The sequence below is a fragment of the Cervus elaphus genome, chromosome 33 (genome assembly GCF_910594005.1).
Source record: "Cervus elaphus chromosome 33, mCerEla1.1, whole genome shotgun sequence".
NCBI lineage: Eukaryota > Metazoa > Chordata > Mammalia > Artiodactyla > Cervidae > Cervus > Cervus elaphus.
In genome coordinates, this window is record NC_057847.1 from 27966848 (window position 1) to 27992195 (window position 25348).

General features: G+C 36.0%; 1 protein-coding gene across 2 annotated transcripts in view; it reads left to right on the top strand.

The window, feature by feature from the left end:
* The window catches only part of SLC25A12 (solute carrier family 25 member 12), a 97094-nt gene that overhangs the window by 55360 nt on the left and 16386 nt on the right, over nucleotides 1-25348 (top strand). For both annotated transcript variants that reach the window (XM_043894285.1, XM_043894284.1), the window contains exons 7-13: nucleotides 258-396; nucleotides 1069-1162; nucleotides 2749-2833; nucleotides 14522-14603; nucleotides 15923-16081; nucleotides 19097-19149; nucleotides 19539-19619. In XM_043894285.1, the coding sequence (XP_043750220.1) occupies nucleotides 258-396; nucleotides 1069-1162; nucleotides 2749-2833; nucleotides 14522-14603; nucleotides 15923-16081; nucleotides 19097-19149; nucleotides 19539-19619 (693 nt within the window). The remainder of the gene's footprint in view (nucleotides 1-257; nucleotides 397-1068; nucleotides 1163-2748; nucleotides 2834-14521; nucleotides 14604-15922; nucleotides 16082-19096; nucleotides 19150-19538; nucleotides 19620-25348) is intronic.

The window sequence follows — 25348 nt, forward strand, 5'->3', positions numbered from 1 at the left end:
TGACCTTATAGGTAGATGAACCATGAAGTCCAACTTCCAGATGTTGCTTTTCTTCCTTAACACCTAAATTACATAGACTTTCCTGAGGGCTTGAAATGCACTGAGAGTGTTTCAGCATGATACCTTCTTGTGTTTATCGACTGGTTGTTTATCATTTTAGTAATGAAGACACCTTTGGTTCTTCTCTGAGAAAGTTCAGTGTCCATAAATGTGTTTTTGTTGTTGTTTGTTTAACTTTCTGTGTTGTCATTTCCTAGGCAGCCGGAGGAAGTATCTCACACCAGGTTAGCTTCTCATACTTCAATGCATTTAACTCCTTACTGAATAACATGGAGCTTGTTCGTAAGATATATAGCACTCTAGCTGGCACAAGGAAAGATGTTGAAGTCACAAAGGGTAAGATTTTTAAAATACATATTGATTTGAATCTCAGCATTTTCACTTTTCTCTACCTAGGGCGAGAGGTTGATCTGGGTTTCCTACTGTGAAGCCACATCTAGAAAGTATGTTACCAATGTGTGTATATTTCACTTGGACCATCATGGTCTCCAAAAATCCAGTTGGATTTAATGGGATGCTGAGGTCAGGAGTGGAAAAGTGGCTTTGACAGTTTTTAAAAAGAACCTTGGCCCAGTCTGTCAAACAGGTCAGTGGCAACGGCTTCTTTGTATGAGGAAGGAGTGGCCACAGAAAGATGGGCAGGACTACTCCTTTTGCTGAATTGTAGTGGGATGTTTTAAGTGACTGGAAAAGAGCCAGTTCTTTTATCTTGTAGCTCTGGAGACCAAAGCAAATAAACAAGATGAGGTTAGAGGAATCTAAAGAGATTGTTTTACCTCTGAAATTACTTTACCTGCTTTACTGTTTCATCATCTTAACATTTTATCTTTTGCCAGTTTTCATATTTTTGTAGTTATTTCTATGTAGCTGAACTTAGATATTGAAATTCAGTTTTAGATTTTAAAAATAATACCAAAATGCTTTTAGCTTTCAGATAATAGTTAAGGTACAAGTTTTTTATATGTTAAGAGTCTTTGAAGATTTTAAAGTATTTTCTTTTTCTTCCAGAGGAATTTGCCCAGAGTGCCATACGCTATGGACAAGTCACCCCACTAGAAATTGACATCCTGTACCAGCTTTCAGACTTATATAATGCTACAGGGTAACTATTCCAATAATTCCTCATGATAATTTTTAGGACAGTTAATTTAATGTGAAGCAGTGGTATTCTTTTAGTTCATTTAAACAATAGTTTGCTCAGTATATAAATTTCAAGAAAAAGACACAGGCAGATATGAGGAACAGGGGAGGAGGATGAGACAGGTGAAGACAGACTGAAGTTAGGGGGAAATGGAGGAAGGGAAAGGGAAAGCAAGAAGGGGAGGGGAAGAGAAAGGAAGGGAAGAAATGGAGAGAGAGCAGTAAAGAAGGGAGTAAGGGTTGTTGAAGAGTGTGAGAGAGGGAAATGGGGAAGGAAGAATGATATAGGAGAGGGAGAGTGAAATGAGAAGTAAGTGAGGGACAGAAAAATTGATTTAATCTGGACTCTGTAGAGGTGGTTAGAAATTTTTAGAGATTTGCGGCTATTTGCCTAAATTTATAAAATAAATTGAAGTACATGTTCAGGAATCTTACAACCTTTTTGATTCATTGTGAGTGGGCATTTTCCTAAATAGTATATACCATTTTGTGTTGGAGGGTATCATTTTCTTGAAATATGCCTGTGACATTATTATCATGGTTCTCATCATAATTAAGCTTAGATGTTTTATGTCTCTTTTATAGATTGAAAAAACCCAAAGCACATAGAGAGTATTTCATTTGTGAAGTCTTACACAAATCCAGATGAAAAAGCTTTGTCTGTGGGTATCCAGTAAGACCTTGGGATAGGGGACTCATGATCTACTAAGTGATCAGATTTTCTTAGTCAGCTTTAGCAGTTATGTAAGTGTAGGCATATCTGAAAAATAGGTCTTAACCCTAGAACTGAAGACTAGTAGAAGTTGAGTGTACATAGATAATTTATTGCCTTCATGTTACATAATAAATTGTCAAGCTGGAGTTGATACTGAATACACCAGCCAGTCTTTGATGATTGACATGAAATATCAGGCCATACCTCATCCATCTAGAATTTTCATTTGTAGTAAAGGTATTGAACATCCTTCATGATAATAAAAGCTTGCAAAGAGTGCTTCTCAAAATTGGATCTGAAGTGACCTACTGCCTGGTTCATGGAATACACTTATTTTAAAACAGTAGTTCATTCAGTCAGTTCAAAACTCAAAGAGTTTAAAAGAGCCCACTGTAAAAACATCTCCCATCCACCCCTTCTCCCTTCTACCCTTAAAAGCAACCAGTATCTATCACTTTTGTGTTTATCCTTCTCAAGATACTTTGCATTTAAGCATTAAAGATGTATGCTAAAGAAATATATTCAATGTGTATGAACTGAACAGTGTTTATACTTCTGAGAAGAATTATTTCTTTACTTTTTTTAATCTATCTTGAGAGTCATTAAATTTGTGTACTCTCTATTATTTCTTTAGAGTCTTTTGCTTTTTGTGTGGCAAGCAAAGTCTGGAGTTTTTTTTTTTCCATCTTACTAAAATGATCTGTGTGAATAGGGAAATACTACTTTTAAACCATAGTTCTTTTTCACCCTTTTCTTTCTGAAGAAAGATGATCTTAGTATGAGGTGTCTGTCGGTGTCTAACAGTTCTTTCTTTCCCATATTTTTGCCTGAAGACGCTTGACTTTGGCAGATATTGAGAGAATAGCCCCACTGGCTGAAGGAGCCTTACCTTACAACCTGGCAGAACTTCAGAGACAGGTAGGAGGCATCTCATAAACAGAATCATCTTCAAAAATGCTAAAGTAGTATGGACATGACAGCCTGAACTTTCTGAATCTATGGAAATGAAGACATGATTTACAGAAAGACTTTACTTAACTCAAAGATGACCTTTCTAGAACTGTTACCCTCACCCTTATTGAGTATTCTTATGGGGCAGCTAGATTTATGTTTGTGTTTTGTTGTTTTTTTTTCTTTTAGCTTTTTAAGATGAGGAGGATAAAAGTGTAGACATATATGGGCTTGGCTTCCCTCCCCCAGAGTAGCAGTCTTTTCCTTTCATTTGTCTAGTGACATTTAAAGATTAGTGTGAAGTTCACTTTGTATTATCAAACTGGTATTTATAGGGTTTTTAAAATACAAGACATTCCTCTACTGAAATGAATCTTTGACTGAGAATCTTTCACTGTAGTGTCTTATAGATTACAACAATAACACAGGAAAACTATGTAAATAATGAACCAGAAAGAAAACCTTGATTATTATTACATTTTTGATAATACTAGTTTTTGTTTATGTCAAGAGTGATAAAAACAATAACTTCTGAGTCCTGTAAAGTTAATGCAGCCTTATTTCTGGTTTCAAAAATACTGTCTTAGTAGGAAAATAAACTCCATGATATTACCTTGAAGAGTAGAATTGAGCAGATTTTTTAAAAATCTTGTTTTAAACTGAAACCCTATTTTTGAGGCATTTGGAAGAAGCCTCAGTTGCAGTGGTGGTTACATAGTTTTGGGGGTGGGGATGAAGGTTACAGGAGGGCTAGTCCTTGTCTAACAGACATGAGACCTGTGTCCCTCATGATTCTTTAGAAGACTGTGATACACGGTGAGGCTAGGAGACGTGGGGAGGGTGAGGGGAGATGGGGGGGAAGAAGACAGGAGTCGAGGGAGAAGAGAGAGAGAGAAAAGCTACATTGGCGTACCATGGAAAAGGCCCATGTCTATCTTGCTGCTACCATGTTGGTGAGTAGCCAGATGTGCTAGCAAAAGATCAAGGTATCTGAGTGTGGTTCACTGTGGGAAGTTTTAGTAGCAAAACTTTCTTCTGTTTGAGCTCCATGGAATGATGATTCTGCCTCTGAAACAAATTAGAATTTTCAGTTTTACTCTGTGTAATAATCAGGAACTTCATAGGTATTATAAGATCTTATTTAAAGGTTGCTAAGAAATTTACAAAATGGGATTTTAGTTAAAAGTTTTTATAATAGTGCTATAGTCAGGTAAGTAAATTGAAAATGGAAACTAATTGCTTTTATATCTACATTTTATGTTAATACTTTGCTTGGGGTGTAGTAAAGCTTCCTGTAAATTAAAATATATCAGTAACCCACTGAGATTTAGCCTCTTTAGTAGTAAAAAACTCTTATTTGCTGCCTTCAAAGTTCATTTTTGTTATAAGTTCTCAGATCCTTTAAAAAAAATAGGTGGATTTATTCCGATTCATTGATTTGTAGTAAAATTTAATAAAATTATTTAAAATTTGGAGATGTGTTAAAATATTTAAAGAGTTCTTACTGAATATAATTTTATCTTTTATAGTACACATTTTATAAATAAGCATTTTTTTCTTGAAGTTTGAAAAATTTCATTTCAAAAGGAGTTTTTTTTTGTTTTTTTTTTTAGTGTTACATGTCTATGAATAAAGCTTTCCTTGGGGTGTCCTTAATAATTGTTAACTGGGGAATATCTCATTTAGCTTATTAAAAACAGTGTAATGAATTAAAAAACCCAACTCATTTCCTCCTTTTTCAACCTTTCTGGCGCTCTTCTTATTTTACTGGCTTTTCTCGCCCCTAGCTATTTTGCTGGAGGCCATCAGTGAAGGTTGCTTTTGTAATCTTTGGTGCCCTAAGTCTGCATTGCTCATAGTTCTGATTCCTTAGGAAGGTGTTGTAATTCTGCTACTGTTGGAAATTTTCTTGAAGACAGATTAGAAGATGATTTGCCTGCCTTCAGTGGCAGTACTGATGCCCAAAGCTCTTGTCAGTTACTTAGAAAATGGGCAGTGATAGAGACCACCATTATCTCTCACTGTGTTTCTGACTGCCATCCAGGGTGGTGGTAGAGTGCCTTCTCTTCCTTTTCCCTAACTGGTAGAATGGCATGGGGACCTGCAGTCTCCAGAGACCAGGTAGACATCATGGGTATACTTATATTGGTCCCAAAGGAGGAAGCTCAGAGCCTGTATTGTTTATTTTTCCTTTCACATATCAGTTAGATTGGGTAGTCTTATTACTGAGGGGTTGGGCTTCCCAGGTGGCACAGGTGAAGAATCCACTTGCCAATGCAGGAGATGTAAGAGATGTGGGTTTGGTCCTTGGGTCGGAAAAATCCCCTGGAGGAGGAAATGGTACCCCACTCCAGTATTATTGCCTGGAAAATTCCATGGACAAAGGAACTAGAAGGCTGCAGTCCATGGGCTTGCACAGAGTTGGACATGACTGAACGATTGAACACACACACATTGCTGAGAGTTTGGAATAAAGAAATAAAAATGAAGATTTAAAATCTTTTTTTTTTCCTGTAAATAATTGTAAAAACAACACGTGGAAAAAATAAAACTCAAGTCATAAATAATTTTTAGAATTTCATGGAAACAGATATATGAATATTATTTAAGAGGGATTCAAATTAATATCCCTAGTTACAGCCATTGTAAAATCTGATCTTTACTGTCTTTGGGACCTGGTATAAGTTTCTATGGACCTCGGTTTCTCATTTAGTAAAATGAGTACCTGTAGATCTTTCTAAGAATCCTTCAAGTTCCTGCATCCTGTAAAAAGTATGCGAAGCAATGGATTGTTTTCTTTTTCAAAAATTTTAATGTATCTCCCTTTTTCCTTGTAACATTAAAGGCTTTATAAGGAATATAGGCTAGGACCTAAGTAGAATAATATAAAAATATGCCTAAGTTCTTACAGCAAACAAAGTAATACACTTTCTGCAGTTTTCAGTCTAGAAAAAGCTTTTCTTAGTTAAATTATTTTAAACTTATTAATATGAAGCATTCTAAGGTAGCCATATAGACTGCAATTTTAGTGACTTGTTTTTAAAACTTCTCTAGACCACAAAATCACAGTAGTGCTAACCATAACTATGTCCATGTTACTTCCAGAAGACACTTTTGATTCTCTTGTAATTTTTCCTATGTTATCAAACTAGGAGTACATAATTATTTACATTTTGTATGTAGAGTATTCCCCTATAGGAATTTTCTTGAAACTAGACAAAAAATAGGAAGAATGGCATATTGTGTTATCTCAACCTGTGAAAGTTAAGAAAACACGTGTGCATGATGGAGGATCTCCAAGCTTAGAAATAAAAGTTATGAGAGAGGCAGAGTTTAAGAACTTGGGCACCGATTAGGTAACATCTTTCCTGTGTCAGTCTCATCATTTATTAAGTAGAGAGCGTAGTATCCATCTCACAGAATTATTGTAAGAATTACATGAGATCATGCACGTACACCTACTAAGTATGCAATACATGTTAACTGCTATTATTGTGGTGGTGGTGGTTAAATATGAGAAGGCTATCTGAGCAAACTCCAAGTCAAACGCACACATAGATATGACACAACTCCTTCATTCACCCTCATCTACTTTCCTTAGATGACTGGCAAGTGAGGAAGAATTATATCTTGTGTCTTCTCCTTTATGGCCTGAAATGTTTCACTTTTTAAATTTTGGGGCTGGCTGAAATTCTATATTTTTTAAAAAATTTTGATTGATGGATATCATATACAAAAAAATTCCGACCCCACAGCATACCCCAAAATCTATTCCTCCTGGGGTGTTCTAAACTTGAAAAATAAAAGCTTAGAGAAGATAACATAGGAGATTATATTCATAATCAAATGATAAATATAGAGATTTTTACAAACAGGGCATAAAATACTTGTCATAAAAAAAAAAAAAGTCAAACTTCATTAAATTTAAGAACCTTTGTTCATTAAAACATATCACTGAAAGGGTGAGAAGACAGGCTACACAGAAGAGAAAGAGGATATCCAAATGGGGGAAGGAAGCAGGGAGTGAAGAAAGAAAGAGGGGAAAGAAAATTCCGAATCATTAGTAAACAGAAGAAAATACATATTAAAACTACAATTAGATGCCATTTTATACTATCCAGATTGGCCAGAATTACATCTGACAATGACAAGTGTTGTTTAGGAGGAGGAGGAATGAGAACTGTCGTATACTGCTGGCATCTCAACTTTGAAAATTATTTGGGTGTATCAGCTACAGTTGAAGAGACCTGTGACCTGACAGTTCCTCTCCTGGGTGTAGTCCCTCACAGGAATAAGTATGTTGATTAAAAGGAACATGAAACAATGTGTGTAGCAACATTATTTGCAATGTGTTATCAGTAGTAGAATGGGTAGATATGTTGTGGTATAGAGATGACCAATGAGAAAAATGGAAATTTTCGTTTGATTAAAATGAGTTAAATAAAAGAAGGTGGGTTGGAGAGAGAAGAGAATGTGACATTTTTGGACCATGAAGTGCTTTGGAGATTAAAGACCGATTCTAGTCCAATATGAGAATAGGTAGACAACTTCTTTATTTTTTCTTTACTGTATATCACATAATTACTTTTTCAACTATGTGGGGTAAATTTTATCTACGATGGACCTGCTTGGGAATATACATACTTTTTCAAAGTATTGTTCCTATGGGAAATTATATTTAAGCTGCAGCCCACTCGCACAAGAAACTTTTGGAATGTAAGATGGCTTGGGTTCTGTCAGAACATTCTTAGAATGATTTTTCCCTCTGTTTCATGTATAGCGTTTCTTAGACATAAGAGTGTGTATTTTTCATTCTAATAGACCTTCTTTAAAACTTTGAGTAGCTGCTGAGTAAATAGAAGCATTATAATTCAGTTACTGATGCCTCTTTTTTTTTTTGAACTTTTAACACCTGTCATCTGTGATAATATTACCATAAATTGAAGTCTGTTCTCAGAAAAGAAGAGATTGACTTTCTATACTAGATTTGTCTATTTATTAACCATTTACCTCATTTAAAGTATTAGAATTAAAGACTTATTACAGTTTTTAACACAATTTAACCTCACTTCTTAGTCAGAAAGAAGTAGATATTGTTTAGCATTAGGGAGAAATATATATGCAAATATGGGCTTCCCTGCTGGCTCAGTGGTGAAAAATCTGCCTACAGTGTAAGAGACGTGGGTTGGAGACAGCGGTTCAATCCCTGAGTGGGACAGATCCCCGAGAGAAGGAAATGGCAACCCATTCTAGTATTCTTGCCTGGGAATCCCATGGACAGAGGAGTCTGGCAGGTTACAGTCCATGGGATTGCAAGAGTCAGACACGACTTAGTGATTATACCACCACATGTATATATATATGTGTGTGTATATGTATGTATATATATAATTTTTTTTTCTTCCATCTCATAGACTGTCACAGCTTTGGATTATAATCTTGTTTTGTGAGCTCAAATTCAGGTGTGTTAAATTTGTAGATGTGATTTGCAGACAAAAGAACTTTGTTTTATTTTCCCTAACCTTTTAGGGGGCTTCCCAGGTTGCCCTAGTGGTAAAGAACCCTCCTGCCAATGCAAGAGACATAAGAAATGTGGTTTTGATCCCTGGGTTGGAAAGATCCCCTGGAGGAGGGCATAGCAACCCATGCCGGTATTCTTGCCTGGAGAAGCCCATGGACAGAGGAGCCTGGCGGGCATAATATAGTCCATAGGATCGCAAAGAGAAGGACTGAAGTGATTTAGCACAGCACATTTTGCCATTACAGTCATGCATTTTAGTTGGTATAAAGTCTAGTCTTCCCCTCCCGCCCCAACCCATGCTCAGTATAAAAAACTTTAGCCCTTCCTTCTTTTTTTTTTCTGTTCATCAATAGTGTCCTATTTGGAAGAGGCACTTCTGTTTATTGGGTTGGCATACTACGTGAAGTAGCTTGGTTTGGGCAGGGTGCTTGACTTGTTAACTGACATGATCTTGCCTTATCTAATTCTCATTTATAGAATGAGTTATGGTTAACAACAGAGTAAAAGAACTTTCTCTTCTGCAAATGAGATCTTGAACCATTTCCTTATTTTCTATCATCCACATAGCTTTTAGAGAGCAGGTTAAAAATCATTTAAGATTCTCAGCTCTTATTGTGCTTTGAAAAACACTTAATTAATCTTGTTAAATATCACCTTCATGATCATAATCATAACCTTAAGGAAAAGAGTGCCTCTTTCCTTTGGCCCATTTGTTCACGGTGGGTGATCTTCTTAGTGCTGAGATTTTCTTTCAGCCTAAATGCTAAAAATTCAGTATGCAGTCATTAATAGAGATGACAGCTACAGTAGCATTGTACTTATGAATATTCATGAAGTGAAATCCATAGCATTAATTACATTAATTTACATACCTGAATATAAGTGAACCATAAATGATAGCTAAGCCTAAAAAAAAGAAACAAAAAAACCCTTAGTAGCCGTATATTGTATGCTTTTTAAAAAAATAAATGCTATTTAATAAGGGTGGAGATGACATTTCTTTCAAAAGGCATTTGGGTATTTAGAGTTAAAGATGTTTTTAGTTAAGGATTAAATCACGGTATAATCCTACAGTGTTCATAGGATTTTGTAGGGCTTAAAAATGTTCTTTAAAGGACGAGCATGTAAAGAAAATATATGATTTGAACACAGGAGAAACCTTTTATATGAATGAGGGAATTAGTGGTTACTTGATTCCTTCTTTAATTGAGGTATAGTTGACTTACAACATTACATTAACTTCAGGTATATAACAGTGGTTCAGTATTTTTATAGATTATACTCCATTTAAAGTTATTACAAAATGATGACTGTATTTCCCTGTATGATATATCCTTTTTGCTTCTTTATTTTATACATAGTAGTTTGTCTCTTAATCACATACTCCCCCTTTAGTTTTAGTTTTTAAAAAAATTTTATTGTATAGTTGATTTATAATGTGTTTAATTTCTACTGTATAGCAAAGTGACTCAGTTATACTCGTATACATTCACTGTTTTTCATAGTCTTTTCTGTTACGGTTCAAGATATTGAATATAATTCCTTCTGCTATACAGTAGGACCTTTTTGTTTATCCATCCTATATGTAATAGTTTGCATCTGCTAATCCCAAACTCCCAATTCTTCCCTCCCCTGCCCACTTGGCAACCACAGTTCTGTTCTCTATATCTGTGTGTCTGTTTCATAGATAGTTCCTTTTTGTCATATTTTAGGTTCCACTTATCAGGATACCATTTGGCCTACACCCCTATCTTGCCCCTCCCTATTACTTGATTCTTATTTGGGATCATAGCTGTTTTAGTCAGTGAGTTTTAAATTTAACATATTCTTTTGAAAGGAGTCATGATTGGAAATAATTCATATTCTATGAGAATGAGATTTATTTTCACCCAGTTTTGTGATTGAGAAACTCCAATTTCAGAAAAGTTTCATGTGTGTGTGATTAGAAATTAAAAGCATATGTGCTATAGAGGTAGTATAACAGCTATAGTGGTTATGAAAGATTTTAAAATCTAAGCCAAAATGCCATAACTTGAATTTCTTTAAAATATTTGATGTTGAACATCATCTTTGCCTCAGATACAGATTATGTTTGTTTTCAAATGAATTGTCCTTGAAAAAGCATATCTGAATTAACTGGTTAGCCTCATTATATTCAATCAATATTTGAAAAACTGACTGAAGCATTTTCAGTTAATATAATACTTTAAAGTGACACCAAGAAGGGTTTTGCATTAATAAATGCAAAATAAAATTTAAATTATTTTGTTTCATTTCAGTTCAGTTGAATCGCTCAGTCGTGTCTGACTCTTTGCAACCCCATGAACCGCAGCATGCCAGGCCTCCTTGTCTATTACCAGCTCCTGAAGCTTACCCAAACTCATGTCCATTGAGTCATGATGCCATCCAACCATCTCATCCTCTGTCGTCCCCTTCTCCTCCTGCCCTCAATCTTTCCCAGCATCAGGGTCTTTTCCAGTGAGTCAGCTCTTCACATCAGGTGGCCAAAGTATTGGAGTTTCAGCTTCAACAACAGTCCTTCCAGTGAACACCCAGGATTGATCTCCTTTAGGATGGACTGGTTGGATCTTCTTGCAGTCCAGGGGCCTCTCAAGAGTCTTCTCCAACACCACAGTTCAAAAGCATCAATTCTTTGGCGCTCAGCTTTCTTTATAGTCCAACTCTCACATCCATACATGACCACTGGAAAAACCATAGCCTTGACTAGATGAACCTTTGTTGGCAAAGTAATGTCTCTGCTCTTTAATATGCTGTCTAGGTTGGTCATAACTTTCCTTCCAAGGAGTAAGTGTCTTTTAATTTCATGGCTGCAGTCTCCATCTGCAGTGATTTTGGATCCCAAAAAAATAAAGTCAGCCACTGTTTCCCATCTATTTGCCATGAAGTAATGGGACCGGATGCCATGATCTTAGTTTTCTGAATGTTGAACTTTAAGCCAACTTTTTCACTCTCATTCTTGTATAATTTCATCTCATTCTTGTATATTTTCTATTTTTTGTATGTTTAGAATATATATTGTATGTAATTTAATAATATGTTATTTAGATTTTATGCATATAAAATATATATGCACATATAACTTACATATGAAATCATATAGTATCTGGCAGGAGTGTTCAGTCAGAAATAGTTGTTGGAGACTGTTGACTTAAAGAATGATGGAGAAGACAGTGGGGTGACATAGGCCATCGCTCTGCTTACTCCCCATTTCACAGTAAGACCTTCGGTAAGTCACCTGTTCTGTCCACAGTGTGGCCATCTTACCTGTGTATGTATAGTGGACTGACTGACAAATTAGTACAGTGTGGTCTCAACTGTGGGTAGAAGTTGCTGAGAGCAAGCACCCTTCTGATGGTCTCACAGGGGAATTTATTTCTAGAAGATTGAAAAACATGGATCCCCAGAAACTACCACAACATTGTAAAGCAATTTTATTCCCATAAAAAACAAGAAAGAAAGAAAAACATTGGGCCACTTGAGGGCTACATTTGGTCGCCAATCCTGAGTCCTTGGTAAAGTGCTTTCATCTTTTGGGGGACAGCAAATCTCTAAATAAAATTAATAGTATTGTTATAGTAATAAATGAAACAAAAAGTAATTATCTTTTTGGACGGCATATTTTTTTTTACTGTTCTCTGAATGAATCAAAATTAGACTATGCACAAGGTTTTGTTAAAATATTCTCTTTCCCAAAATAAAATAAAATAAAATATTCTCTTTCCCTTTTTAAAGTTCAAATAAAATATCAGTATTAAATGATTAATTGCTCACTTTTATTACAGCATATAAATCAAACATAATGGATGGCTATGTAGTTGCTTGGGCTAACTTACTAGGAAATAAATATATCCCCTACAAAATCATAATTATGTCCTATGTGCAATTTTTCACCTTTTAATTTTATTTAAGATTTATTTATTGATTTATTTTTGGCTGTGCTGGGGCTTTCTCCAGTTGTGAAGAGCAGGGAACTACTCTTTGTTGGGCTTTCTCTAGTTGCAGAGCACAGAATCTAGGCATGTGTGAGGACTCAGTAGTTGTGGCTCAAGAACTTAGCTGCCCTGTGGCACGTGGGATCCTCCCCATAAGGTATCGAACCGTGTCCCCTGCATTAGCAGGCAGATTCTTAACCCCTAGAGCACCAGAGAAGCCCTCACCTTTTAAATAATGGTTTCTTCTACATATTAAATTCCGTTTTAGATGTAATGGATGTATACTTTCAGCTAATTGTATGTGCTTCCCTGGTGGCTCAGATGGTAAAGAATCAACCTGCAATGCGGGAGACTGGGTTCGATTCCTGGGTTGGGAAGAGCCCCTGGATGAGGGCATGGCAACCCACTCCAGTATTCTTGCCTGGAGAATCCCCATGGACAGAGGAGCCTGATGAGCTACAGTCCATGGGGTCACAAAGAGTCAGACACAACTGAGTGACTAAGCACGCAAATTTGGTATATTGGGACAGTTGACATTTATACAATAGTGATTTTATTTGAAGTAATGATATTTGACTAATTGCCAGATTTTCCAAGGGTTTCATATTGACTTTTCATCAAACATTACTGATTTTCCTTCTTACTATGGAATTTATTGAACAACAACACTGTGGCAAGCATAATGAGGTTTTAAAGATCTCTGCCTACAGAGATCACATTCAGGTAGTAAATATTAGTATTTAGATATCAGATGCTTTTGTTAAAAGAAATGCTCACTGTGGTGCAAAACAAGAACACAAAACCTTTCTATAGGCTGCCCCCCAGATTGTTAATAAATATCTGGTTTTGTCATTTTTAGCTTGCTTCATTGAACTTTGAAGAGATTGTACAAATGAAAGCAAAGTAGAATAGCTTACTTTTTTCTTTCCTTTAGACTTTAGGCATGGAGTCCCTTTCCATTAAATTATTCTAGTGAGAGTAACTGAACTTTTTTATTATGCTAGTGTTTTAAAAGCTCATTCAAGTTGATATTTTTCAAGTTTTCTTATGATAAAACCATATTTCATTCAGACTGTTATCATTTGTAGCCGCTATTTTTCATAATCAAAATATTAAAGAAGACTGACACATTAATATAGACAAATTATTTCAGGTCATTAATGCTGTGGATACCAATGAAATACCATTCTGAATCATAATAGGATTTTCCCATTTGCTTTATTTTCAACACAGATTTTGTATTAGAACTACAAATATGATGAGGACAGTGGCTCTCAACCTAACTATACAGCAGGATGATTTGAAGCCTTTTAAAAATTTACAAGCCCCAGACCTCAAGGATATCTTTAAGTCTTTCAGATGTTCTCTTTGCATAGGCAGAATTGAGGAATACGTAGGTATAGGAGAGCAGATGCTCGGTAGCATAGGTGAGAAGTATTATAATTATCTAGTGGTAACCTCAGTGGTTAAGCTTCAGAGCCAGAAGTAAGGGGGCAAATGCTCTGAACTCTCTAAATATAGCAGCTATTAAAGTTTTTCACGTTAGCCCAAAAAGACGTCTTTGACCCTGCTTATGTCTAATACTGATAGTTCTAGTTAAGTGATTTCTTCAGCCTTGATAGATGGGAGGGAAGCATCAAAATCAAACTAGGAGGCTGTTGGTAAAAGAAGTTACAGCTGTCAAAAATGGGAAGATAGCACAAACAGCTGCCTTAGATCCTGGTCGTATGAATGGTCATACGATAGTCGCATGAATATGTTGACCTTCTGTCTAATGTTGATCTTCATCTAATTTACCAGAGATGGTAAATTATGATCAGTATTCTCTGATTGAGGAAACAAGATAGTTTTTGTACATTTTAGAAAGATTTTTCAATTTTAAGTTGATTAAAGCAAAGAAGGTGTAAAGATTTTATACCTAAAATATTTATTTACCTGAAAGATTCACTTCTGTAGAATGATAGTGTGTTCCCCAATAGTAGCAGATAAATGAGGCATTAGGCTTGTGGAAATGAGGGGGGAAAGCTGCTGTATCTATTTGGCCAGATACAGTTTTCAAATGTCGATAGTAGAAGTATCTATTTCAGAATCTTAAATTAACATAGCCAAATTATAGCTTTTTTCATTTGCTGTATGCTTTTCCAATTTTTTTTTTTTTTAATATTTTCTTCTCCCCCACAGCAATCTCATGGTTTAGGCAGGCCTATCTGGCTCCAGATTGCCGAGTCTGCTTACAGATTCACTCTGGGCTCAGTTGCTGGAGGTGAGTGACATGTCTGTGTGCTGTTTCAAGCTTGTGTTCATGTAATATTATCTCACTAGACTAGGAGAGATCAGCAAAGGTGCAGTTCATTGTTCACAAGGGTCACGAGTTCAGGGCTTTCTGAAGTGTTCTTTATTTTTACCTATGATCAGAGGGCTTGTCATAGCACAGCCATGGCCCCTCTGGCTCCAGTCTGTCTTCAGGACAAAAACCTCTGGAATCATGTGAACGTCTTGGATGCGTGCTGCATTCCGCTAGTTATTATGGTTAAAGCCAGTATGAAGAAATGGAGACTAAGACTGTTTTTTGGTGTTAGGAGTGAGGGAAGGTGGGAAATCAAGATTTGGGGTACAAATCCCAGACACTTAAGAAATAAAAGAACGTCTTAAAGTGATTCACTTTTGCTTTTCTGCTTGTGTTTGGTGTCTTGCCTTTTTTCCCCCCTTTCATCTTTTGTTGGTTGAAGAATATCTAGACTTGTTAGTGATTTGCTAAAATGAACCTCCTTCTCTGCTCTTGGGCAAAATTTAAGAGGCCTTTTTTTTTTCTTTCTGGCTTAAATCGCTCCATAGAATATGTAAAACCTGAAGTTGCTTTGTTGAGAAGAACCTAGTAGATGTGATTAAAATACTTACGATTTTTCAAAACAAGCCTGAACTGATGAAGCTATTATTTTTTCTTTTCAGTCTCAGTTTTAGAAGTTGCAGAGCATGTTTTCGTTTTCAACAGTTGAAAAAGTTAATACTCTAATTCATGTTATAAATTTTTTAGTGCCTGAGATATTCTGAAGCCTGGCCTTTTTTAAAAAAACAAAACAAAACAAAACAAAACTGGGTTCTGTAAGTAGGGGGAGGGTCATGTTGAGATTTGGTTCCAATATTATAGCTGTAACTAAGGTCAATTTACCAAAGTGCTGTAGTAAACTAAATTGTAAATTTATAGCCACTTCTGTGTACATATGTAGTTATTTTAAGGGGTAACTGGTATAATATATGGACACTTACTGGAACATATAAAGAACTATGTTATATATAATAGTTTAATGTTAAAGAAAATTGAGTGTTGACTATCTAATGTTGGTGACAACTTGAAAATTTGCTACAGTTGTTCTCTGTAGCAGCTGTATTTATGGATCCCAGTGGTTGCTAGCCTCTGATCCTTCATCTGTGTATGAAAGAAAGAAAAACTACCTAAAGTCTCTTATGTGAGAATAGATACTGTGTTCTATTTCCTAGTTCTCTGAGATGAGATTTGTTGTCCTTACAGATTCTCCATTTAATTGTGCTCTCTTTTAAGCCTAAAAATTGTTTTATTTGTAGCTGTGGGAGCCACCGCAGTATATCCTATAGATCTGGTGAAGACCCGCATGCAAAACCAGCGTGGCACCGGCTCTGTTGTGGGAGAGCTGATGTACAAAAACAGCTTTGACTGTTTTAAGAAAGTCTTGCGTTATGAGGGCTTCTTTGGACTCTACCGGGGTGAGTAAGTGAATCTCAGCTGCTGAAGTTAAGTGAGTTTATCTCACCACAGCAGACTTGGCCTCACTCATTATGAAAATCGGTGCATAGCCTGTTCAGTCAGACCAGGATTGTTTTTCTTCTTATTGTCTCCTTGTTCATTTCCCCTTTTTACATTCTTGCTGGTAACTAGCTATATTAGTCTGCAAACAAGGTCTTTCTTTCTTATTTCTGCCCTCCAAAGCCTGCATTTGTCCCAACATGGGTTTGTAGTCACTGTGCTCTTACAAACTGAAGCACAGGTCTGAGATGAAATACCAGGATGACAGGTAAGAAATAGAGAGCTCCTTTTCTCAGTGAATTTTAAAGGAGAAATAACACCTCTTCTCTTTGAAAGAGAAGCCAACCTGCGCTTTGGAGGTGAGTTTACTTGCTATTCACTTGTTTCAGCTGAAAGAAATAGCAAATGTTTTTGTCTCTTCCAAGGGGACCATTCATTAAGTCTTTGCCAGTGAGTCATCTGAAGTTTAAAAAACAACAGAAAAGGAAAGCTTTTTGCTCCCAGTCCCATTCTTGCTCCGCTCCTCCTCTTCGCTTGGAGGCACTGAGTGGAAGCAGGCTGTCTTTTGCAGGGAATGTGATCACCAGCTGTAAGCTGAGCACAGTGCTGTCGGCGTCAGAGGCAGCCGCCATGCAGAATTCTCCCCAGCACCGTCGGCTTTGTAGGAACTTGTTCTCTTGGGAGAGGGAGACTTTCATGTACGTGTTTTCACATTAGAATTTAGAGTTTCCTTTGGGAGGGAGATTAATTTTTTAATCCCTTTGGGCGCCACTTGGAATTCTTTGAAAAACTCTCTACATGCTCAGGTCCAGGGCATTTATGTAATTTACTGTACTTGTTTGTTTGCACACACAGTCTCATTAATCCTGAGCTCATTCTGAGCCTGAACAAAGACTGGGCCTGAACAAAGCTTTATGCTCGTGGACAGGAGGAGAAACACCTCTGATTGGTAATATGTGCAGATACTCAAGTGAAAAGGTAGTTCTGATATACTTGAAGGAGAGGGTCACAAGGATGTTCATTTTTGGCATTTTATGTAGAACAAGAGAGTGGTTCTGGAATCAAATTAGGCTCAAATACCCTGCCCTTGAGAAGGAATGTGATGAATTTTCTTAAGATATTCAGAACTCTAGCCTGTCTTGAATTCTAGCCATACAACAGAATTCTAGCCGTACAACATGCGCAGAGGTGTACATTACCTAGAATGCAGGTCTGTGCATGTCAGTCTTGTTTGAGACTTTATTAATCACTGAATATCTGAATTCTGTTTATATGAAACCTGATGGTTAAGTGGTGCTAAGTGGCTTTTTCTTTGACATCTCCAATCTTTCTTTGTTGAATAAGACTCTTTCTCCCTGTTTGGTATACTTTAAAAGAGAAGGAACCTAGATATACATACTGCAGTTTACCTTCTCAATAAATGGATGCTTACAGAAGATTTTATTTGAGAGAGATGTCATATTATTTGGATTCAATATAGCAAGTTGGGGGTAGGGGGTAAAGAAATTATTAGCTTGATTTAAGATGTGAGCTGATAAAATCAGTCCTTTAAATGAGAAACTCTTATATTGGGGGGAAGATTGTAGGAGTCCTGTATGAGAACACTATGTTGAGATTGTCATATATTGTTTAGAGCTGGTCCATTATTTTGTCAGATGATTGACAAAACTGTTGACAGAGTAGCCTAAATTTCTTTGTAGGCAGCAATGATAAAATGACATAAACCATCAGTACTATATTAAAATTCTATGAGCCTTACTGAGGCAAGGTTGTAAAACAAATACTCATGCTGACATGGTTGTATGGGAATCAGATTAAAAGTAATAAGGCCTGATAATCATGAGAGAAAGTTAAGACTGCCATCTGCTGATTTATTCTTTTAAATCAGCTGCTACCCATTAAAGGTGTGTGCAGATTTGTGTTTGTCATTGATAATTCAGTTTGACTGACAGTAGCCTATATATATGATTACTTGCTGGCTCTCAATTTGTAGAAAATCACTCAGCAATATCCTCAAAGTAGGCTTAAGATCAACAGTGAGCATGCAAACACATACATAATTTCCCCTTGCCTGGGTGATTTAAAGGCTATAATATGTTTATTGTTAGCATCTTTAAAAACTGTATGCAAAAATGTATTTTAACGATTTGGATAATCTGTGTGCTTTAGAAAGTTGAGCCTTGTGAATAGCTACAGATGTTGAATTGTTTATATATTTTTTTCTTTTGCAGCCAGCCTGGAAAATTTAACTTTCTGAGAATAATGGTTTCCTTTATTTTAGGAGAATTCTTTTGAAATGACTTACGTTTGACATATATTAGTACATAGGCTAACAGTGGGCTGTGTTTTCCTTGTAGAGCATACCCATTAATTGGTACTTTAAGCTGCATTTTTCTTTATAGTTTTGGCTTTCTTTTAAATAAATGAGCACTAAATTTTGTGTTTCTCTAAAGAGAAAATTATGGGAGTTGATTTTCTGTACTAGCCAAGCCACTGTGTGCTATTACACAGGTAGCATCATTTGTGGCAGAACCTGGGTCTACTTAACAGGATGCTTTCCAGAGCTTTTCCAGGCATACATCATTGGCTTCTCTAAAATGTCTATGTAAGTTAGTATGTTGTTGGTGGTAAAGAGAGGGAATGTGGTTCTATTGTCATTGGTAGTGTTCTGGGAGTAGAGAAGATCCATGGGCTCCCTTTCTTCCTCATAGTTTTTGAGAGGTGTTAGATAACTAGACTTTAAAGGAAGCCTGCCTAAGAAAAGGATTTATAGCAACAGACGGTATAACATTGTATTTAACATAAATAATTATTATATACATATGCATAGTTTTTAGGATAATCCATTTTTTCCCATTTTCATGAAAATCCTAAGATGTTTGATGGGTAAATAATGTGGGGGAAAACGCCTTATTGGGCTTGTGTGTTCATGTCTAGTACATCTATGTTGCTTACAATTCTCTTTGTTTACCTAGGTCTGATACCGCAACTTATAGGGGTTGCTCCAGAGAAGGCCATTAAACTGACTGTAAGTTGCTAACTCATTGAATTTATGTCATTTGTTTAGATTATCACTAAGCCAAAAATTAAAACTGCTGCTGGGACTTCCCGGCTGGTCCAGTGGTTGAACCCCACACTTTCATTGCAGGGGCCACAGGTTCAGTCCCTGGTTGGGGAACTAAGATCCCTCATGCTGTGCGGCATGGCAAAAAAATTAAAAACAAACAAACAAACCAAAACTAACGCTGCTAAAACTAGCACACTGTTGAGGCATTTGTAAAATTTTGAATTTATATGTAGACATCTGCTAATTTTAAATTTTATATGAGACAAGTATTTTGCTGACTTGGAAAACTAATGTACCACTAAAGGCAGTGATTGGGAGTTCTGGTTAATTAATGTTGTCTTTCTAATTAGGTTAATGATTTTGTCCGGGACAAATTTACCAGGAGAGATGGCTCCATTCCACTTTTAGCAGAAATCCTCGCTGGAGGTTGTGTAAGTATTAATACTGTGATTTCTCATGACAAATATGTTTCTTTAGCCTTTTTGCACACCAGATATAATACCTGAGTGACATCCCCTCAAGCTCAAGGAATTCTAGGCAGTTTTCTCAGATCGTATGATTTTTTTAAAATATTTTATTGCATAATCTTAACTGGTTTTGAGGCAGAAAAGAGTATTTTTGTCAGCTCAGTCTGTTAGAAGCTCCTGAAACATCACCTTTGACACTTTTTGAAGTTCTAATTCTGTTTCTTTTTAAATACCACAGAAAACAGAATAGTGGGTAGAGTTACCATTTATTTTTATTGACTGGAATAAGTGTGAGGTGACTGATTAATTGGGCCCTTTTATTTTAGGTGTAGGGTTGAGTAAATCATTGTAGTATCATTACAATTTCCCTTCTTTTAAGGACCAGAGCAAGCAACCATAAATATGTTGAAGCTGTTGACAATTTTGAACCCAGAGACTTTATCTTTAAAGTGTGAGCATGACATTGGATTTTGTCCAATTCTCAAATCTAAGTTTGCAGCTCAGCTAATTTGTGGTGTTCCTTTCACATTTAGTAGTACCTAATTTGTTTAATCCATTTTGTCCCTGAAACCCTTAATGACTTCCAGTTGACTTGGCTGACAGTCTTGGCTCAATCCTCTTCAGTTGTTTGTGAAACTGAGGTGATGAGGTCAGTGACCTTTGCAGCTTTTAATTCCAAGAAGATGCCCTGAAGGTCAGAGAGAGAGGTCGCTCTGGATTCTCCTTCATGATGTTTGTCAGCCTGGCACATACCTAGGTCCTTACCTTTCTGCAACCAAATCTCTTACGGAAGAGGCAGCTGGGTGCACTCCCTTGTGTGATTATGTGTTTGCCTCTACACCTTCACGTATACCCACGTGCATTCTTAGAAAGAAGACTCATGTCTTTGGCTATCTCTTTTTTTCATGAATGACAAATAAGAAACATAGAATAAGACCTTTGCTAGCTCTTACTATAGTTTCTCTTCATCTTCACTCCAATTAGATGCTACAATTTTTCTCTTCAAATTAAAGACCCATCGCAAATCATATTCTTTTTCTCAGTGGTTTTAGTTTTAATTTGGTTAAGAAATTTCCTAACTCAGTTTTGCCACAACACATGTTATACATTTGTCAGAAATCTCTCAAGTAATGTTCTCTTGTTCCATATAGATAATTATTTGTTTCCATTTGTAACATCCAGAGGTTTTTGCCCATGAAATTGACTAGTTCCCCCATGTCTGACCTGTGACCTAAGTAGTTACATTATGATCAGGTATTTGGTTCCTTTGTTCCTCCTAGGTAAAGACCCTGTTTCTAGGTTTGAACTCTGGGAATTTCTGTTGAAGTCTGGAGTACCTCGAGGGTTGTACTGACACTCTACATTTCTTCCTTAATCATGACTCATTTCTGGAGGCTTTGATGGATTGTCTAGCTAGAAACTGACAGCGTGAAAAATAGTTAGGTTGGGCTCTAGGCAGAATGATTTCATTGTCTGCAATTCTTCAGCACAAACACTTCTGCTTCCCTCTTCCCTCTGAATCTCTTCATTCAGGGATAAAAGGAAATGTATAATTATCAAGTTTCCACTGATAAATTCAATCATACTACAGTGTAAGTGATTGGTGAAGCACAATCTGCTACTTCTCCCAAAAGTCTACTTATTTCAATGGAGAATAAAGCCCTAAAAGGTCTCTGTTGATAGACTATCAGGCATTGTGGAATACAGGAATAGTCTTTTTGCTGAATGAAATCTGGTAAGCAGTCACCAGGTAAAGAGTGGCTACCCAAGAGGTAGATAGGTAGGGGTGTGTGTGTGTGTGTTGCTTAGTCATGTCTGATTCTTTGCAACTCCATGGACTGTAGCCTGCCAAGCTCCCAGTCCCTGTGTGTGTGTTGCTTAGTCATGTCCAATTCTGCAGCTGTGTGGACTGTGGCCCACCAACCTCCTCTGTCCATGGAATTCTCCAGGTAAGAATACTGAAGTGGGTAACCATTCCCTTCTCCAGGGGATCTTCCCAACCCAGGGAATGAACCTGGGTCTCCTGCATTGCAGGCAGATTCTTTACAGTCTGAGTCACCAGGGAAGCCTGATCATAAAAACCGTAGGATCCTGGGTATGGGCAGTGATAGAATGTGGAGTGCCCTATGGGTGTTTGGCTAAAAGCTGTCAGTGCCACCAGGCAACAGGAGTGTGGTCACTCAGTTTTAAAGATGTACTTAATGTGTTAGCCTAAGGCAAGTTGATTCAGAAGAAATGGTATTGACTTTATACATTTTTTCCTTAGCAGAAGGGTCAGCTAGGACCAGGGCCTCAGTTTCCCTACGTGCAAGGGAAAGTTTACTGCTCTGAAAATGACTGTGCTGTCCTTTAGGTAAAATGATGTGCACTGACTGGATCATACGGTAACCAAGAAATGAAACTGTCTGGTCCTTAAGCATTATGTATTTTCTTGTTTTTTTGTTTTGTGATCTATTTTAAAAAGTATGTCATATTAGATACATGCAAAAGAGAATACATTATATAGATTAAAAGTTAAAATGAGCATCCATAAACCTACCACTCCAACTAAATATTACTATTATCACTGATGCTAATCTGCTTGAATGCTAATGAGCAGTAGGGACTTTCCTTATTGGGTTGAACATTTTATAGGCATGGTCTCATTCTTTCCAGTTGGAGTTGAAAAAAATAAAACCTGAGAAAAGACATAGCACTTAGTGAATGACAAAATTGACAGTCAAACCACTTTTGTCTCTAAATCTCTGTTAGTACACATTTGGTATGTTTCCATTCTCTCTTTCTTTCATTTATTCATTCTCATTCAACAAGCTGTCAAGGCTGAGAATGATTTAGAGTTTCCTCCTGTGCAAGGAACCAGACTTAAGATATGTTTATATCTCATAGAAAAAGGATAGTTCTGACCATTCTCACCAGATTTAAGTCTAATCATATTCCACTTTGGTAATTTGAAAGTAGAATTTCTTATTGTGATTTACTTCATTTCTACATGTCACCAAAGAAAATACATGCTTATGATTATAATTCATCATAATAGCTACCATTTCTTGAGCATCTTGTACTAGACTGAACACTTTATAGGCATTATCTCTTTGTTATTCCCAGCTATTAATAGAGTTGAAGAAACTAAAAGCTCAGTGAAATCAAGCACTTAATAAATGGAAAAATTGAGACTCAAACTACTCTGTCTCTAAATCTGTATTCTTTCATATTTGGTGTATGTTTCTATTCATTCAGTCTTTCATTCATTCTCTCATTTGTTGAATGATTGCTATGTTTAAGGAAAAGTTTTGAAATAACAACTTTATTGAGATAGAATTCATATATCATGTAATTCCCCACACATGAAGTAAACAGTTCAGTAGCTTTTAGTATATTCATAGAGCTGTGTAATTATCACTATAGTCAATTTTAGAACATTCTTATCCCCTAAAGAAACCTACTACCCTGTCTCTAATGATTCACCATTTCTGGACATTTCTTATAAATGGAATCAAACATGTGGCCTTTTGTTTCTGGCTCCTTGGACTCAGAGTAGTGTTTTCAAGGTACATTCATGTTGTGGTATGTATCAATATTTCAAGCGTTTTTATTGCTGAATAATATTTCAGCATAATTATATATAGGTAATACCATATTTTGTTTATTCATTCATCAGTTGTTAAACATTTGGGTTTTTTTCTGCCTTTTAAAAGCTTTATGATTAAGTGCTGCTATGAACATTCATGTAAAGAGTTTTGTGGACATATGTTTTCATTTCTCTTGTATATATACTTAGTTGTAGAATTGGTAGGTCATATGGTAACTCTAATTAGTATTTTGAGGACCTGTGAGACCATTTTCCAAAGTAGCTGCACCATTTTGCAGTCCTCCCAGCAATGTATGAGGGTTCCTATTTTTCCACACTCTTGCCAATACTTATTATCTGTCCTTTATAGCCATCCCAGTTGGTATGTGGTGGTATCTTACTGTGATCTAATGACTGACATTGTTGAGCATTTTTTCATGAATGTACTGGCATTTATGTATCTTTGAAGAGCAATCTATTCAGAATATTTGGTCATTTTTAGTTGTGTTGTTTGTCTTATTATTGAACTATAGGAGTTCTTTATATATTTAGTGTACCTTATCAGATATATAATTTCCAGATATTTTTCACTTTCTTGACTGTGTCCTTTTGCAGAATTGAACTTTGATTTTGATGAAGTCCAACTTACCTTATTTGTTGTTGTTGTTTGTGCTTTTCATGTCATATCTAAGAAGTCATTGCCTAATCCAAGATCATAAAGATTTATACCTCTATTTTCTCCAAGGGTTTTATAGTCTTAGATCTTACATTTAGCTCTTTGATCTTTCACATGAATTTTTAACCTTATTTTGCAGTATTTTGCTTTGAGCAAAGATATTACCAAATGAAGGTTTTATTTTTTATTGTCAACATCTCATTATATTTCCTCTTAATGTTTTTATATACATGATCATATGCATGTACACAGACACATGCTTGCACAATATTTTTTAAACCAGGTCCAAGTTTTGTTAACTCTGACTTCCTGTTTGGAAATGCAAGCAGCTCTCACTGCTTTTAAGGGCAGCAGAAAATCACAGTGGAGCTTCTCACTTTGGAAATAGATACGATCTTTGGGAAAAAAATTATAAACAGAGTGTGCATTTTCATATTTTAAATTTTCATCATGAACATTAACCAAACTTACTTTATATCTATATTAAAGTCTTCTCAAGAAACACTTACTAGTTCAGAATTTATGATTTAGGTGTGGTTGCTTATTTTTTGTTGTTGTTATTTCTATAACTTGAATTTTAGATTTAATAATTTCTCCACCCTTTTTTAGGTGGAGATAGGATAAGTGTATACATGTGGGTACAGTTACTCAGTAAATATCTGTTATGGGTGCATATGAGTAATGTATATGTAACAATAGGCTTCAAATAATTTTTCTCATTGTTCTCATAGGTAAGCCATCCGTATCAGGCTGTATGTTTTTATTTTTCTATAAGAAAGTCTCTCTTTATATATGTATAAGTATATACATATTTGTATATACACACATTACATGTCCATATCAGACATAAATAAATTGTTTAATTATGCTATCTGTTGTGTGCAGAATAATACTATGTCAACTCAGAATTTTTCAAAGTACTTTCACATGCACTATTATCATCTCCTATAAAAGGGGTAGATGAAGAACAGAAGCTCAGAATCTACCTCTCACCTCAGATCACACAGCTAATATATGTTGCAGTTTTCATGTATTCCCAAGTATTTTGATTTTAAGATCAACTCCTTTTGTTCTGTAATACTATCTTAGGAAATCAAATCAAGGCCTTGTCCATTTATCAAAATAAATCTAGACGAGTCCATTCAACTTTGTAGTGGCTTTTCTTTCTTGAAAAATATTATATGGATGTATATTATAATAATTTAACATATATCTGAATATATATGCTATTTAGGTATAAAATATATTAAAAAAATCTTAGATATCAGCTTAATGAGTTTTAACAATTGTATACACCCATGAAATCAGCACTCAAGAGTGAGATGAAGAACATTTCGCTCCAGGAAATTAATTCATGCCTCTTTCCAGTCAGTCATGCTTCCCCTCCCCCAAGCAGCCACTGTTCTGATTTCTGTCAACAGTTTTGTTTCTTCTTGGATTTCATATCAA